The 18,277-nt window shown below is 38.1% G+C and overlaps 1 protein-coding gene across 4 annotated transcripts; it reads left to right on the top strand.

Moving 5' to 3' along the window:
- The first annotated feature begins 7,594 nt into the window (after positions 1–7,594).
- Positions 7,595–18,133, top strand: LOC127455148 (zinc finger protein 395-like). Of its 4 annotated transcripts, none has more exons than XM_051722770.1 (10): positions 7,595–7,930; positions 11,028–11,262; positions 11,460–11,647; positions 11,733–11,839; positions 12,845–13,038; positions 13,155–13,255; positions 13,352–13,583; positions 13,764–13,862; positions 14,532–14,650; positions 16,630–18,133. In XM_051722770.1, exons 2-10 carry the CDS (start codon positions 11,119–11,121, stop codon positions 16,739–16,741), a joined length of 1,296 nt encoding a protein of 431 aa, XP_051578730.1. In that variant the 5' UTR covers positions 7,595–7,930; positions 11,028–11,118; the 3' UTR covers positions 16,742–18,133. The 4 variants fall into 4 exon arrangements, with proteins under 4 accessions (XP_051578730.1, XP_051578727.1, XP_051578729.1 ...); XM_051722767.1 differs by having other exon boundaries at positions 16,627–18,133; XM_051722769.1 differs by having other exon boundaries at positions 7,622–7,735; positions 16,627–18,133.
- Positions 18,134–18,277: the final 144 nt, after the last annotated feature.

Genomic DNA, 18,277 nt, shown 5'->3' with positions numbered 1-18,277 from the left:
TTAAAATAATATTCAAGTCTTATTAGAAGAATTAAAGTGTTTTTGTAAAATATACTATACCCTCCAAAAATTGGCCCCATACACTTCTATTGTAAGTATTTATTTATTTAAAGAAAAGTAGGGACAGTCAAAATGATTTTTGGTGGGAACATTCCTTAAAAGCTAAAAGGCCAAATACCACATTCCATGTTTTTATCATTCTTCAAAATCATAATGAATTTTTATATATATATATATATATATATATATATATATATATATATATATATATATATATAATTTTATATTATATTTAAATTATAATTAAAAAAGAAGATAATTGTTAATGTTGTAGGGATTACAATAGAAATGTGTCATTATCTGCTTATGAATTCACATTAATTGGGCATTTATCCTCAGTTGTAGTTTTAATCCCAACCAACAGAGGGAAATGGGATAAACTTTGACCAAAGATTTGCACTGATAATAACTCATGTATAGTATCGCCAGTTATGCCTTGTTAAGCAGTGAAATCTCTAATATGTCTATATATACACCGATCAGCCACAACATTAAAACCACCTGCCTAATATTGTGTAGGTCCCACACGTGCCACCAAAACAGCACCAACCTGCATCCCAGAATAGTATTCTGAGATACTATTCTTCTCACCACAATTGTACAGAGCTTTTATCTGTTTTTTGTTTTTGGCACCATTCTGAGTCAATTCTAGAGACTGTTGTGCGAATATCCCAGGAGATCAGCAGTTACAGAAATACTCAAACCAGCCCATCTGGCGCCAACAATCATCCATGCTATTATCTAATCATCCAATTGTGTGGCAGCAGTGCATAAAATTATGCAGATACGGGTTAGGAGCTTCAGTTAATGTTCACATCAACATGTGATCTCAGTGATTTGGACCGTGGCATGATTGTTGGTGCCAGATGGGCTGGTTTGAGTATTTCTGTAACTGCTGATCTTCTGGGATTTTTACACACAACAGTCTCTAGAATTTACTCTGCATGGTGCCAAAAACAAAAAACATCCAGTGAGCAGCAGTTCTGTGGACGGAAACGCCTTGTTGGTGAGAGAGATCAACAAAGAATGGCCAGACTGGTTCGAACTGACAAAGTCTACGGTAACTCAGATAAACACTCTGTACAATTGTGGTGAGAAGAATCCACTCACAAAGTGCAAAAGTTCAACAGTAGCATGTCGACACTCTTAATCACAAATCAGTTTTAATGTCTTGTATTATTTTAGACATTCATTTGACTTGGAGGATAAAGCACCGGAGCAGAAATCATCAACGCTTGTTAGCGTGGTGAGTAAAAAAGTGAAATCAACAGCTATACCATACTTTTTTTTTTTTTTATATTACATGATTATCTCTATGATGCATGGTGTCTACTACAGTACACAAATCTTTAAAAGCCTTTTAAAACCATTCAGGGTGTAATGTTACATTCAAACCACCATGTGGAATTACTTGTCATAAAAAATGTTTTGCGTTTATGACAACATTACATGGCTAATGAAAGTGGTGATTCACCAAGTAGCAATGCAATATTTACCATTATCTTCTGTTTAAGTGGACAGATGTGTACCTTTCTCATAATACATAACTTTGAAGGGAGAAAGAGATTGGGAATGATAATGATAATATTCTTATTTCTATATGAAACATAGAAATATTTTTTCATTTGCGATTTATTTATTCATCTATCAGAGGGATTTATTATTAAAAACTGATCATATTAATGTTCAAATTAAACTCTTATAATTAAAAAAAAAAAAAATGTCCAGGCCTACTAAAGTTTAATTATCACCTGAACAGGCAAGAATGGAGGATGCAAGAGGAACCAGAGACAACCCTGCTGTTAATGAAATCACGAATGATGAAATTGGTAAACTGAGTTGTCAATGACAACAAATTTATTTTTGATCTGAATGAATCTGTTTATCTCTATCTAATGCTATCAATAGTTGGCAAACACACTCAGTAGAGTTTACACTCTACACTTTAATCTCGTCTTTGAAGGTCTCAGTGTAGAGCCTATTGACGATAATGTAGAAATCTCTCAAGGAGGTATTAGACCCTGGAGAAGTCACACTCTCACTCACGGTATGTCTATACGATTTATATACGATTCCTATAGAATAGCATTAATTTGCACTTTTTCACACCAAATATTTTGATTGATCCTTGCTGGAAGAAAAAACAGCCTTAACCAGCATGCAATTCCCATGCTTTATGCTGGTTTGGTGCCTGACTAGCTGATGGACCAGCAATGCCATGTTGTTCACAAGCAAAACTTAGGTCGATCGCTATGGTGTTTCTGATATTGCTGGTCAACAAAGAACACCTTGCTGGTTAAAACAGTACTTGATGGAAGATCAGCACACACATTCTGTGTTGTGGACCAGCATTCAATACACATATTGCTGGGTTTTTCCCCTGTACTTTCCAATCAAATTGGGATATCCTATTTAAACACTTGGGTATCTTGTATAACCATTATAAAGCCCAGTAAGAAATGTAAAGAATAGTCTTAGACATGACACTAAAATATCTCTGCTTTCTGTAGGGTCAAGCCATCAAACTCAAATAAATGGTGACATCAGGACAACAACTGATGGTTCGGTAACGCTCCCGGGTATCTGAGCAAGTGTAAGTACATTGGATGACCTTGCTTTTTAAAACTTTTAAAACACTTTATACAGGGTTCTCACACTTTTAGAACAACTAATTTCCATGACTTCTCCAGTTGTTCATGATTACTGGAATAAAGGATTTTTAAAGACATTTCAAAGAGATCCCAAAGAGTAATTCCTAACCGACAAAATATTTTAGAACTAAACATATCTTGAAAAATGTATATTTACTATAGAAATTTTCATGACTTTTTAAGATTAATTTCCATGACTGGAAAATTCCCTGATATTTCCACGTTTTCCATGAATGAGGGACTCTGTATTTAAACTCACATGACAATACAAACACATACAGTTGTGCTCAAAAGTTTGCATACCCTGGCAGAAATTGTGAAATTTTGGCATTAATTTTGAAAATATGACTGATCATGCAAAAAAACTGTTTTTTTATTTAAGGATAGTGAGCATATGAAGCCATTTATCATCACATAGTTGTTTGGCTCCTTTTTAAATCATAATGATAACAGAAATCACCCAAATGGCCCTGATCAAAAGTTTACATACCCTTGAATGTTTGGCCTTGTTACAGACACACAAGGTGACACACACACACACACACAGGTTTAAATGGCAATTAAAGGTTAATTTCCCACACCTGTGGCTTTTTAAATTGCAATTAGTGTCTGTGTATAAATAGTCAATGAGTTTGTTAGCTCTCACGTGGATGCACTGAACAGGCTAGATACTGAGCCATGGGGAGCCGAAAAGAACTGTCAAAAGATCTAAGTAACAAGGTAATGGAACTTTATAAAGATGGAAAAGGATATAAAAAGATATCCAAAGCCTTGAAAATGCCAGTCAGTACTGTTCAATCACTTACTAAGAAGTGGAAAATTCAAGGGATCTCTTGATACCAAGCCAAGGTCAGGTAGACCAAGAAAGATTTCAGCCACAACTGCCAGAAGAATTGTTTGGGATGCAAAGAAAAACCCACAGGTAACCTCAGGAGAAATACAGGCTGCTCTGGAAAAAGACGGTGTGGTTGTTTCAAGGAGCACAATACGACGATACTTGAACAAAAATTAGCTGTATAGTCGAGTTGCCAGAAAGAAGTCTTACCTGTGCCAATGCCACAAATGACAACACCTTGACACGCCTCACAGCTTCTGGCACACTATAATTTGGAGTGACGAGACCAAAATAGAGCTTTATGGTCACAACCATAAGCGCTATGTTTGTAGAGGGGTCAACAAGGCCTATAGTGAAAAGAATACCATCCCCACTGTGAAGCATGGTGGTGGCTCACTGATGTTTTGGGGGTGTGTGAGCTCTAAAGGCACGGGGAATCTTGTGAAAATTGATGGCAAAATGAATGCAGCATGTTATCAGGAAATACTGGCAGACAATTTGCATTCTTCTGCACGAAAGCTGTGCATGGGACGCTCTTGGACTTTCCAGCACGACAATGACCCTAAGCACAAGGCCAAGTTGACCCTCCAGTGGTTACAGCAGAAAAAGGTGAAGGATCTGGAGTGGCGATCACAGTCTCCTGACCTTAATATCATCGAGCCACTCTGGGGAGATCTCAAACGTGCGGTTCATGCAAGACGACCAAAGACTTTGCATGACCTGGAGGCATTTTGCCAAGATGAATGGGCAGCTATACCACCTGCAAGAATTTGGGGCCTCATAGACAACTATTACAAAAGACTGCACGCTGTCATTGATGCTAAAGGGGGCAATACACAATATTAAGAACTAAGGGTATGAAGACTTTTGAACAGGGGTCATTTCATTTTTTTCTTTGTTGCCATGTTTTGTTTTATGATTGTGCCATTCTGTTATAACCTACAGTTGAATATGAATCCCATAAGAAATAAAAGAAATGTGTTTTGCCTGCTCACTCATGTTTTCTTTAAAAATAGTACATATATTACCAATTCTCCAAGGGTATGCAAACTTTTGAGCACAACTGTAAGTGTTTCTCTTATTATTTTTTAATTCAGGTGACAAAAATGGCAGTGCTGCCATAGGCGTAACATCCCTCCAGCTATAACTACACTTTCAGTGATGGATACAAGCCTGCAAATCCTCCATTGTTCCTATGCAACCGCTCTCACACTAAACAAAACCCCTCAAAATTGGGAGACATCTGGTTCCAAAGCTGTTCCCTTGAAGAACCAGGCTGAAGCCAAACAAAACGGTTCCTGCTTTGTGGATTTGCCATGCATAAGTGTCCAGCACACTTATTAGACTATAAGAACTGTAGGAGCTCTTGATCTGTCCCTCTATATTCACCAGACAGAGTCAAAACTGAATCCTTAGGAAATGTTTCAGACAGTGATGGAAATGAATCCCTCAAGAAAAGGGGCCAGATCTTCTGGCCACACCTGTCATGACAGATAGGGATCACTGTTTGGGTGGTCACCAATTAAATGTGACATGCAATGGCGAGAAAGAAAATCAAGTGTTCCACTCCACCTGTATGAGGTGGAAGCATCAGTACCATCACTACCAGAAAGAACCTAAAGAAGTGAATGGTTCTTACCATAAGTCTTTTTCTAATGAAATCCAGTATTGTGAAACTGCTCTGATTTTACATTATTTCTTGGTAAGGGGTGATAAATAAAACTTAATCTCTCATGTTGACTGGTCTGTATTGTCTTAACTTTATGGATTATGCTTTATGAAAACACACTGGTCAATATATTTAGGCTCTAAACATGTATTAAAGGAATAGTTCACCCAAACTGAAAATACACTCATCGTTTACTCACCCTCATGCCATCCCAGATGTGTATGCATTTCTTTCTTCTGCAGAACACAAATAATTATTTTAAGAAGAATATCTCAGCTCTACAGGGTCCTCACAATGCAAGTGAATGGGTACCAAAATTTTGAAGGTCCAAAATGTACATAAAGGCAGCATAAACGTAATCCATATAACGACTCCAGGGGTTAAATCCATATCTTTAGAAGTGATATGATAGGTGTGGGTGAGAAACAGGTCAATATTTAAGTCCTTTTTTATGATCAATCTCCAATTTTACTTTCACAATCTACTTTTGTTTTTGGTACTTCGCATTCTTCGTGCATATCGCAACCTACGGGGGAGAATTTATGGTAAAAAAGGAACTACATACTGTTCTGTTTCTCACCCACACCTATCATATCACTTCTAAAGATATGGATTTAACCACTGAAGTCTTATGGATTACTTTTATGCTGCCTTTATGTGCTTTTTGGAGCTTTAAAATGTTGATCGCCATTCACTTGCATTGTGAGGATGTGGGTGAGTAAAGGAGATAATTTTCCTTTTTGGGTGAACTATCCCTTTAATACAGTAGGTATGAATAAATCTATTATTATTATTATTTTTTGTTTTTGTTTGTTTTTTTACTTTTATTGGGTGAATCTCATGAAAACATGTCAAGGTCACATTTCACCCCAAAATCAAATAAATATATTTTTTATTCTTTTATATATATTCATATTTTATGATTGTTTTAAACATTATTTTTACTGTATTACAGTAAAAATTATAGTAATACAATAAGGCAGAAAGGCAGTAGCCTACATACTACCATGAGGTATAAGCACTTAATTTGACTCCAAAATCAAAGAAAAAATATGTATTATTATAAAAAAATACAAATATTCTGATTAATTTTTAAACATTATTTTTTTACTGTATTACAGTGAAAATTACTATGATACAATAAGGCAGAAGGGAAGTACATACTACCACGACATATAAGCACTTTACAATTAAAATAATCTATCATTGTTTTTTGCATTGCAGTAATGAGAACGAGATGTCAAGCATGCATATACGGCATCCATATATGCAGTCACTGAAGGAAAAAAAAAATGTTGCATCATGCATTTATCATACTTATCAGCTGTTTAGTAGGTCACACGTCTCTCTAAGCATGTTGCAAATGTACAAACTTTTAGAGTTGACAGTATATAAAACAAATCTATATATATATATATTTTTTTAACTATTCTGTAACGCATAATATTCGCATAGGATGGTGAGTAAATGAATAATAATAATAAAAAACACTGCCTTGTTCCAATTAAACAGTTTCTCACGTGACGCCTGTTCTTGCAGTCTTCGGGCAACTCCGCACAGAGAGAGCTGTGGATGACGTGCTAAACGCGCGTTCTCTCCCTGTTCTGGCACGAGGATGTGCGTTTGCTCACGTACACCGTTTATTGGCCCGAACTTGTACATGAGCGCAGCGCGTGGGGAGGCGCGTCACAGCGAGCGACCAATGGCGTGCGGCAGCGATGCCACCGAACTGGGAAAGCTCGTATTATGTAACCCTTTCATACCCTCCCCCTTCATAAAATGCATCTCCTGCACTTTTTACTGGAGGCTTATTTACTGTACATATTTCACGACAAAATGCATGCTATTAGTTTAAGCATACTAATTGATACTTTGGCAATCCTAATAGGAAAATGCATGCAGTGCAACATCAGACAGACAATTTACAGTGTGCATGATGTATACACATTTTCAGAGACAAATATTGCACAATACACATATATGATAGTTAAACGAGTGCAATTTGAATGCAAAGTTTGTGTCTTGTGATATACTACATATAAATATATCCTAAATAAATACATCAAATGTGTCACTAGAGTGATTGGGCTTGCACAGTGTGCAAGCGTGCAATCGTTTGCACATTGTTTCTTTGCATTCATTTTTGCATGCGTTCCAAGAGGAGGACTGCAAACCTACACAGACTTAATAAAAGTGGTGTAGCATTACAAGAAATATAGTGTCCTTTGTGTGGCCATTGTGCTTCTTGGCCCTTCCTGAACTTCAGCGTAAACAAGTTGGAATTGTAGGGCGTGTGTCTTGGAAAGCGCTGCTTGGCCAATAAGCGTCGACATCCCTACCACATGGTCAGGTTGTTTACTACAAGAGCCGAAACCCGCTAGAAGGCGGTGGATGAAACAAACGGCACTGGATCTCGCTGGAACGGCACAACACGGTGACAACGGAAGCAAAGCGGATGAAAACTAAAGCAAACAGGGGCTCGCCTCACTTGTGGCGCGTAAAAAGAGCAGTTTAGATTAGGTTAGACTGATTTTATTGTTCTAAAATTGTTGGAGCTTTGTCAAACAAACACAGTTCTGTCGTACTGGGAAAATCCAGGCCGTGATTTTAAATACCTGAACACAACCCGTTCTGGGCTCTGAAAAAGGACATTTTCAAGTTACAGCCGGTCAGAGCAAGCCTTGTGGAAAGGGGGTGTGTTGAAATTTGGCAAAGGTACGTGCGCAACGTTCATTGAAAGTTTTTCTCTCGATTTAAATGCATTTGCGTTTTATTACTGCACTGCATGCTTCTCGGGCATTATTTGCTACCATTCAGGTTTGTAGATTTTTACAGCTAATTAATGTAAACCATCATTTCAGTGTTTAATACTTGTGGCTTGTTTTTGCGCTGTTTGTGTGATGGCTGCGTTTCGATCGAGAAATGTTAAGACTTAGAAAGAAAACTATTATTTAATTTCTAGAGGATTTTACGTCTATATAATTGCCAACTTTTTTGCATGTAATATTTTCGTAATAGAATGGAAAAAAAATGTGGGCCTAAAATATGAGGGAAAATAACGTTGTCGTGCTGTGCCGCTGAGTTATGAGATTAACTGTTCATCTTGTACTCTCTGACCAGTTTTGCAATGACAGCATTAAGAGAATAGTAGTTGGATAATCTGCTTCTGCTGCGCGTTAATGCAGCGCTGCAGCGAACATGTGGGAAGTAAGGGGCCGTTCATACTGCGTGCGTGATTTGTGTCCATCCGCGCTGTTTTTCAATTGTTTACCTATGTAAACGCGCTAGACGGACGACTTTGATTGTTGCGTCCAGCACATGAACGCGTTTTTTAGACGCCGTGTCAAGTTAAAAAGAAATTCAGACTTTAGAAACGCATCTCGAGACCATTGCGTTCTGCTCTATTTGTTGCGTTGCGTCGTGTCTTTTTTATTTTTTATTTTTAAGCGCAAGTCAAAGGCGTTCAGTCTGAACGGTCCCTAACTCACGCGTTGTTCTGAATGTACTGAACTTCTCGAACATTTAAATGAGGCCGCATGCTCGGAGCGAGCAAAACAATGACGTCATGGACATCCTATATTCACCAACTTTTATGATCATCCAGACATACCGTGATTTTAACTGTTCAATAAAGGAAAACGGATTTTGTTGCCGTTTTGAGTCGTTTGCTGTTAATAAAATGTTTTCTTAACTTTTAAATGTGAAAAGTGCGTCACCTTCCAGTTAAAATTCGTGACAACACTGCGTATTCGACGGTAAAATATATGTTAGACTCAAAAACAAGCAATAACAAAGTTTATTTCATCCACGTCTGCCGTGTGTAGGATACATTGTATGTAAATTGTACATGCATTGTATGTAAGCCGCATGCAAGCTTGCCATACCAAGTGAAAATCAATGTCAATATAATGTTATATAGTAGGCCTAGTACCTAGTGTTTAATGGATTATGTGCACTGTATTTCGTTATTAGTTTGTTTATGCTAATGAATGAATGCGGTGAGGAAGTTAAAGGAATAGTTCACTCAAAAATGGAAATTCTCTCATTTATTCACCCTTATGCCATCCCAGAGGTGTATGACTTTCTGGCTTCTGCAGAACACAAACTTAGATTTTCTTGAGGAATATTTCAGCTCTGTAGGCCCACACAGTGCAAGTGAATGCGGTCCAAAACTTTGAAGCTCCAAAAAGCACATAAAAGCAGCATTAAAGTAATCCATAAGACACCAGTGGTTTAATGGTTGTCTTCTGAAGCAATCCAACTGGTTTTGGGTGAGAACAGACCAAAATGTAACTTCTTTTTCACTATAAATCTTGACATCACCAGTCTCCTTGCCGATCATGATTTTGAGCTCTAACAATTCCTAGCACCATGCGCATTCTGCGCATGCGTCAAGCACTAGGAATTGAAATCCATCTTAAAAATCATGATCGCGCCTAGAGACTGCAATGGCAAGAGGTACAGTAAAAAAAAAAAAAGTAGTTAAATTTTGTTCAGGTAACACCCAAAATTGATTGGATAGCTTCAGAAGACATGGATTAAACTACTAGAGTCATATGGATTAATTTTATGGACCTACAGAGCTATTATTCTTAAAATCTTCTAATGTCTGCAGAAGAAAGAAAGTCATACACATCTGGTATGGCATGAGGGCGAGTAAATGATGAGAACATTTTAATTTTTGGGCAAACTATTCCTTTAAGATGAATGAATGTATTTAGTTGGATACTATTTGCAATGTTCCATAAAGTTTTGTGTTAAAATGTTAAAGGTTTTGAAAATTTTCACCAAAGTAAATATCGTTTAGAAATGAACCAAATACAATGTGATTAATCAACCATTCATGGTATATCATCATGGAATCAAATGTACTCGCATTACCTTAAACTAGCAGAATTTGACTAAAAAGGAATTTTTATTAGTTGTAATAAGTTGTAACTGAATCATCTTTTTCTGGAAGACAAGAAACAAAATACGTGTCTGTAATTTGGAATAATGGTCATTTAGAAATTACAATTTCCTCTGCTTGCTTATGTCCCTGGGTGAAAATTGTGATGTTACAGGGCGCATCATGATCATAACGGTGTCTAGTTGCTTCAGTTTTAATGTCTTGCGTCAGTCTACAGTAGTGTTTTCATGCTTCATTCTGTGGTTTCCACAGACTCATAGTGACTCATAGTCATTCTGCACGATTGCATATATTTATAATTTTGCATCAGTTGTCCTGTGATGGCTAAATAGTTTGACACTTAGTTGTCGGATGTTCACGTAAAGGGACGGATGGTGACACAGGCTTATTTCACTGATCTCATGTGTTTCAGTGATCAGATTCAACAGGTTACAACAGGTGACAAGGTTGCATCAGGCAGTCTTTGGTAAATGTGACCTGTTAGTGTGTGTGCAAATGCACACGTCTATAAATTTAAATGGATTAGAGATGGTTAGATGTAACTGTATAAAGTAACTGTCTTGTTTATTTTTTTGAAAGTTTATAAATGACAAGCTAGTTGGAAATTTTGGATTCATCAATAAAATTGTGTCATAAATACTTAATTTTGTTTGATTACAACTAGTGGTCGACCGAAATGGGTTTTTCACTGGTCAATACCAATATCAAGAAGGCAGGGTGGCAGAGTGTCTATATATTGCTGCTATATAATAAAATCGAACAACAGCAAAGGACATCTACACAATACTGCTGACAAAATGTACAAACAAAAGTTTTTTGGGCTTTCAGTAGATTTTGGAATGGAGATAAAGTCTGTTAATTGGCCAATCTCAAATTCATCATTTGTTTGTTTCCTCTCCCCAGCTTCCGGTTCGTCCTTTTGAATAGTGCTGCTGAATCTCCATCGGGAGTTCTTCAAAGCAGTAGAGAACATACAAGGTGCTATTAACGGAAAATGGTACCGAAGACGAGACTTGGGAAGCGGTCCCCATTGGGTACCCTGGTGTGTGGTTCATCAGTGGAGGGCCTGACAGAAATGGGATCACATGGATGCCCAGACAGTGGGCTTCACAGAAGCAAGCTTTACCCAGGACAAAAGGTGAGAATGATTAAATGTATTCAATGTAAAATACAAAACTCTGATGGAGGTCAGTTCTACAGTAGTTTTGATTTGACATTCAAAATTTCAAACAGTTAATCTGAATGGTATTTACATTAAGGCAGTACAGTTCATATTGTCAACAATGGTGCAAGCAGCACCTTCATGGTGTTTTTTTTTAATCTGATATTATTCAGGTCTATGTGCACTGTGGAGGCCAGGAATGTGGAGGTGTGGTGGAACAGCATAACCATGTGGACAATGAGGTGTCCATCTTCCTGCCCCAACTCAACCAACAAGTTCATCGCAAGCTGGAAGACGTATGGACAAGCCCCATGTCCACTTCTACCGCTTCAGTCTCCTCATCCATTGATGTGCCAAGAAGGTATGGCTTGTCAGATATGCTTATATGTCCTTTTAGAATAAATGTTGACCCTTTGATTGAGAGAAACTCAACTTTACCACAACAGGAGTGCAGAAACCGTGGACATGGATGAGATTATGGCTGCAATGGTGCTTACCAGTTTGTCCTGCAGTCCAGTAATCCAAAACGCTGCTCAGGGGAGCATGGCAACAGGTTAGGAGAACATAATGTTTATATTTATAATCTTAGTAGACATTTTTAAAATAAAGTACACTGCACAAACCACATGACTGGCACGTACCAGCTGAGATTACACCATGCTTCATTACCTAAGCATTAGTCACCAGAAAGAAGCAGCTAACAACTGCACGTACAATAAGCCCTAGCCAAAATATCTTAAAGGAACATGTACAGGATTGCTGTTTGAATTTCCATCATCATTTTTAACCAATCTGAAAGGATCCTAACAAGAACCCTATAATGATCAAATAAGATCCTACTGGATAAACTGAAATATAAGAATTTCAGAGTATCCAGTGGGATCTAATATGATTCTCATAGGAGCCACATTTTGATTCAGTTAGCAATTGTTTTGATTTTTTAACTAACTAACTAAGGCCACATCCACATTAATCCAGTTTTGTTTGGAAACATGTTGATTTTGCTACGTTTACGCCTCTAATCCACACCAGAACAGCATTTTTTTCCACAGAAAACTGAAGACTTTCGAAACTTCTCTCCATAACCACATACTCTGGAAAATGATGATGTTAGGAAATTGAAAATCAAGGTTTCAAGCTTAACTGGACTAATACATTTAGCTTGAAAACGTTTTCCATTTACCAATGGCATCTTTTTCAAAGTATGCGGTACTAGAGAGCATTAAAGTCTACGGTTTCGATGGAGGAAAATGGCATTCCAGTGTGGAAGACCTCTATTATAATATTAGTTATAGTTTTGTGTGGAATGGAGAATGATAGGTTAGGTTAGGGTTAGTGTTATCGAAAGTCTCCGTTTTCGGTGGAGAAAAACCCATTCACTTCTCAGTGTGAATGAGAAGCAAAATCGGAGCATTTTTAATCTCAAATAAGTCTCGAAGTGGTGCAAGTTAACACCTAGCCGGAATGTATTGGACACTCATCTACTAACACTAAGGCCATTTATTTTGTTGATCAAGCACCAAGTAGCATTCATCTCTATTATCCTGTTTTTTTATAGCTTTGTGTGGAATGGAGCATGGTGGTGGTGAACTGTCAGATGTTGGGTACTGGAGTTGTGACCATGGAAACGGAAGTCCTGTCCCATCCCCACCCATCGCAGAGATGGACAAGAGCACCCCTCTCACTGACGAAGGCCTGGACATGGAGCTGGACCAAATGTTGTTTAATGAGCCAACCCCAAGAAAACGCAAGGTAAGTCGTAAACCATTAGCATTATGTACATAGCCAGTGTTTAAATAGTGTGTTTGTATGTTTTTTTTGGATAATTATGGGAGAATGTTCTTATTTATCTTGTTCACTTTCTCTAGAACTCCTTAAAAGTAGCATATCGGTGCTTGTGGCCAAATTGTGGAAAAATACTGACAACTGTAGTGGGTATCAAACGCCATGTCCGCAATTCACACCTTGGGTAAGTATCAAAAGCTCCTTAAGGTTTACAGAAGTATCTTACCCATTACAGCAATCTGGCATGTCGAAAATGCATCTCGTTATGCCTTTACTGCAGACAAAGTGATGAGCATTCCCAAAGGGAAGAAGACTTTTATTACACAGAGTTCTATCAGGACATGGAGCAGACAGCTCCCTCTGGTGTCCACCGGCCCCCCTGCACCTCTCCATCCAGTCCCAGCCGGCACACACCCCCTTCTCCCTCCACCCCGGAGATGCTCCAGTCCAGCCCGCTCAGCCAGTCTGCCCCGGGCAGCTTCTGGCAGGTCCACACTGAGCACTCTTACCAGGTGAGATGTTTTACATTGTTGTAACATAATTATACACCACATTTTCCCTTGAGGAATTTGTGCAGTCAAAGCTCCGATTGTTGCCACATATCATTTTTTGTGTCACCTGTGCGCATTATCCAAAATTATATGTAATTATTAATTTAGTTAATCATATGTTTCTCTATGATCGATTCTTAGGCCCCTCCACCAGTTCAGGTGGTGACTCAGTGTAAACCAGTGACTGTTCCTGTCTCCTGTCTTTGGACTCCATCTCTCACGGTTCACCAGAGCAAACAAGTGAGCATTTTCTTTACTGCATGAAGGCAAAAGAAATTTCAGAACAATATTGCTTTGCTTTAAAAGTATGTACTGTGTAACAGCGAATGCATCAAGGCCTTTGTTCTATGACTATTTATACATAAAGAGTGGTTATGTAATGTTTTCTCTGAGGCTTTGAGAACATACAAAGTGCCACATGGTCTCAAAGACAGATGTGCTCTCACACTAGAAATAGAAGTGACATGCCCATGTTGTTTTCTTTTCTTTTGTCCCGCCTATAGATGCCAGAAATATTGCAGTGCCATCTAGTGGACTTTAGGACACTGTGTGTTCTCTTTGTCTAAACCAGTTTGTCACCAGTGTTCAAAATAATGAACAGAATATTTTGATCTGTGTATTTTGATTTCTGTGGTTTTTAAGAGTCCCATTTACAAAGAAAGTCTGTGATAGACAATCACTTTTATTTCTGATCTTTATCATGCATTGTCTCGATGCATTGTAAATTTACATCATTGTACAAACAGTATTTTTCTTAAGTTGATAATATATTACTGTATTTTATTTTAAATCAGTTTTACTGAACTGAATCATTATTTATAATGTAGGTAGTGTTTGCAGCTGTAATTTAACTGCAGTGCGTCATTCTGTGACTAATGTTTCTCTCTCTCTCTCTCTCTTTTCACCCAGGGCTCACCATTCCGCCGTCGTTCGGTTAGTGTGGGTGAACAATGGCTCCAGAACAACAGCGCCACGTTCAGACCACATCCTGCCAGTGTTTCGCCTCCAAGAAACCACTGCACTTCCAGGTTGGTTCATCTTGCATTTTCTGTTGAATTACTGTAGAGTTTCTTACTACTGATGTTAAACTTAATTTGCTAATTATATAAGAAAAAAGATGACATTAAAAATTAGCTGGTCTTATTGTGCATGATTCATTAGTGCAGGTAATTCTAAAGATAAAAAATATTAACCAATAATAATGTAGTAATGGAATTATTTTATAATATTAATCCAATTAAATCCAAATGGATAGAATCAAGTACCATACTACATTATTTTCTGCTGAACATGCTGGTTCAGTCGTCAATATGTCACATTATAGAAGTGAAGTATGGATATGTGAAGTGTGCATTTTTTTTTTTTTACATTTTAAAATACTTTTTAATCTCAGTTTAATGTGCAAAGACAACTAATTCAGCCATTCGTATGTTAATTTCCCAATAATAGTGTAAACAACTGTATTGACACCACAAATGGGGTGAGTTTTGGGCAAGACTACACTGATCAGCCACAACATTAAAACCACTGACAGGTGAATTGAATAACATTTATTATCTCGTTATAATGGCACCTGTCAAGGGATGGGATGTATTAGGCAGCAAGTGAACAGTCAGTTCTTGAATTTCATGTGTTGGAAGCAGGAAAAATGGTCAGGCATATGGATCTGAGTGACTTTGACGAGGGCCAAATTGTGATGGCTAGACGACTTGCTCAGAGCATCTCCAAAACGGTGGGTCTTGTGGGGTGTTCCCAGTATGCCGTGGTTAGTACCTACCAAAAGTAGTCCAAGGAAGGACAACCAGTGAACCGGCGACAGGGTCATGGGCGCCCAAGGCTCATTGATGCGTATGGCGAGCGAAGGCTAGCCCGTCTGGTTCGACCCCACAGAAGAGCTACTGTAGCACAAATTGTTGAAAAACATAATGCTGGACATGATAGAAAGGTGTCAGAACACACAGTGCATCGCAGCTTGCTGCGTATGGGGCTGCGTAACCGCAGACTGGTCAGAATGCCCATGCTGACCCCTGTCCACCGCTGAATGCACCTACAGTGGGCACGTGAGCATCAGAACTGGACCATGGAGCAATGGAAGAAGGTTTCCTGGGCTGATGAATCAAGTTTTCTATTAAATCATGTGGATAGCCGGGTGCATGTGTGTCGTTTACCTGGGGAAGAGATGGCAGCAGGATGCACTATGGGAAGAAGGCAAGCTGGTGGAGGCAGTAAGATGCTCTGGGCAATGTTCTGCTGGGAAACCTTGGGTCCTGGCATTCATGTGGATGTTACTTTGACAAGTACCACCTACTTAAAGATTGTTGCAGACCCCTTCATTGCAACGGTATTCCCTGATGGCAGTGGCCTCTTTCAGCAGGATAATGAGCCCTGCCACACTGCAAAAATTGTTCAGGAATGGTTTGAGGAACATGACAAAGAGTTCAAGGTGTTGACTTGGCCACCAATTCCCCAGATCTCAATCCGATTGAGCATTTATGGGATGTGCTGGACCAACAAGTCCGATCCATGGAGGCCCCACCTCGCAACTTACAGGACTTAAAGGATCTGTTGCTAAAGTCTTGGTGCCAGATACCACAGGACACCTTCAGAGATCTTGTGGAGTCTATGCCTTGATGGGTCAGAGCTGTTTTGGTGGCACAAGGGGGACCTACACGATATTAGGCAGGTGGTTTTAATGTTGTGGCTGATCGCTGTATCTTTGTCTGACTGATGGAAGATGGGGATTGTGTTTGGAATTTGTTTTTGTTTTTTTAAGTATTTTTTGTGTGTGTGATTTTCGTTTGGTAAAATTATGTAAACGCATTATGTTTTGTGGCTATACTTTTGAGAAAGTGTATTTTAATGTTTATGGACTGGCCTCATTCACTTCAATTGTAATTCATTTTTTTTTTTCTAACAAAAGAGGGACAACCGGAACAGAAACAAGAACATTCCTTTTAAACGTGTTTCGGTTAGCTGTCATTCCTAACTCTTGATTTTATGCTAGCAGGAGGATTCGTGGCGAGGCCAAAAAATGCCGGAAGGTGTACGGCATTGAACACAGAGACCAGTGGTGCACCGCCTGCCGCTGGAAAAAGGCTTGCCAGAGATTCCACGACTGAATCCTTCTCAAGAAAATAACAAACAGAACACTAACTTACGAAGACCTACAAGAGGGGATCTTACCTGGAACTATGGTTGAAAGTAACCAAAAGAGCACCTTTGTGACTTAATTTTTTTTTTCTACTTTTATTGCGATACATGTTTTATGTTTGGTTCATAGGAACCATGTTGGTGCTGGAAGAATGATAAAGCAAAAAGGACAGCCTCTGCCACACAACTCTGCCGTCTTCCTGCGTTTTACGTCATATCATGAACTATTGAAGTGTGACTTTTCTTTTACAAGCATTGAGCAGCCATATACAACAGCAGCAGCCATATATTTCATGTTTAATCTATTATAAACCCACAACCCCCCTAAAATCTCACGTTTGTCATCAGACACGAATGGAAAGTTTGCTTATTACATGAAACCTACGTTTGCTAAGATGAGACAGAAGGGAGGTGTATTTTACCATGGTCCAATGTATTCAGGGGCAAAAATGGCAGCTTATTGTTAATGGTAGTTAAAAAGCAAAATAAATGTTTCAATAGCATAAAATTTTGTGTTTGTATATGCAATGTTTACCTGCTGTTAAGCAGTTTTTTTCCTTCTATTTCCATAGCAAAGTTTTGTAAAACAAACTTTTTAAAAAGGAAAAGGAAGAAAAAGGATTTTGTATTACGATTTTGATATCTGTGATGTTTAATCGTATGTCAATGTTGTTATTATCGGTGTATGTCACAGGTTATACTTTTGTGGAATAAGATGATTCGCTTTTTTATGTTACGTCAATATTACTATGGAAGTACCTGTATTTGAAACATGCATGATCTGATACAATTTATCTGTTTCTTTTGTGCTTCTCGCCCCAGTCTGCCCACTGCTTTGGATTGTATTCTTGCCAAAGAAAATCTCAGCAAGACATAATTCTCTGCAAAATAATGTGAAAGCATTCGTGAAACTGTTGACCATTGACAAGAAAATTGTAACCAACTGTTTGATTGGTTCTTGCTCTTAATACTGGGTCCAAATACATTATTTTCTTATTTTGTATAAAACTTTTGTCTCAGCTTTTTTTTTTTTTTTATGTGCAGCTCATCAACTTTGTAATCTTAAACAAAGACTGATGCTTTCACATCATTGAACTGAATGTACCCAGATTCATTTCCGGCAGTCAATATCATTACTTGGCGTAATAAAAATGAAAGGACATGCTAATTAGTGTGTAAAGACTGCGAGATATACAATGAAGCTCAACGAGAACAATCTTTTTGTAAAGTATTAACAAAATGTTTCTTTTTTTAAAAAAAAGTCCTGAACTGTCTTGAGATCCGTTCAAGACTGAGAAAAAGAATAATTTCGTCAACTTGTCACTTGCCTTTTTTTAAATAAATACTGTGTCCACCAAGTGCAAAAATGTGTTGTATTAATTTTCTTTTGGAGGATTAACATTGTGTGAGTTAAATTTGGATCGTTTGGAAAGACGGTCAAGGCTTTTAAATTGCATTCATCATTATTGCTTTCAACATACACTGCATTTAAGAAATAAAACAAG

The sequence above is a fragment of the Myxocyprinus asiaticus genome, chromosome 17 (assembly GCF_019703515.2).
Source record: "Myxocyprinus asiaticus isolate MX2 ecotype Aquarium Trade chromosome 17, UBuf_Myxa_2, whole genome shotgun sequence".
Taxonomy (NCBI): domain Eukaryota; kingdom Metazoa; phylum Chordata; class Actinopteri; order Cypriniformes; family Catostomidae; genus Myxocyprinus; species Myxocyprinus asiaticus.
The sequence above is the reverse complement of the archived record's forward strand: the minus strand, read 5'-3'. Positions and strand labels throughout refer to the sequence as shown.

Bases quoted from the DNA above. Each gene is read 5' to 3' on its own strand.
- LOC127455148 (XM_051722767.1), top strand. From the start codon at position 11,119: ATGGTACCGAAGACGAGACTTGGGAAGCGGTCCCCATTGGGTACCCTG. The intron at 11,840-12,844 runs GTTAGGAGAACA...GTTTTTTTATAG, and splicing joins TCAGGGGAGCATGGCAACAG to CTTTGTGTGGAATGGAGCAT. The intron at 13,863-14,531 runs GTGAGCATTTTC...CTTTTCACCCAG, and splicing joins CGGTTCACCAGAGCAAACAA to GGCTCACCATTCCGCCGTCG.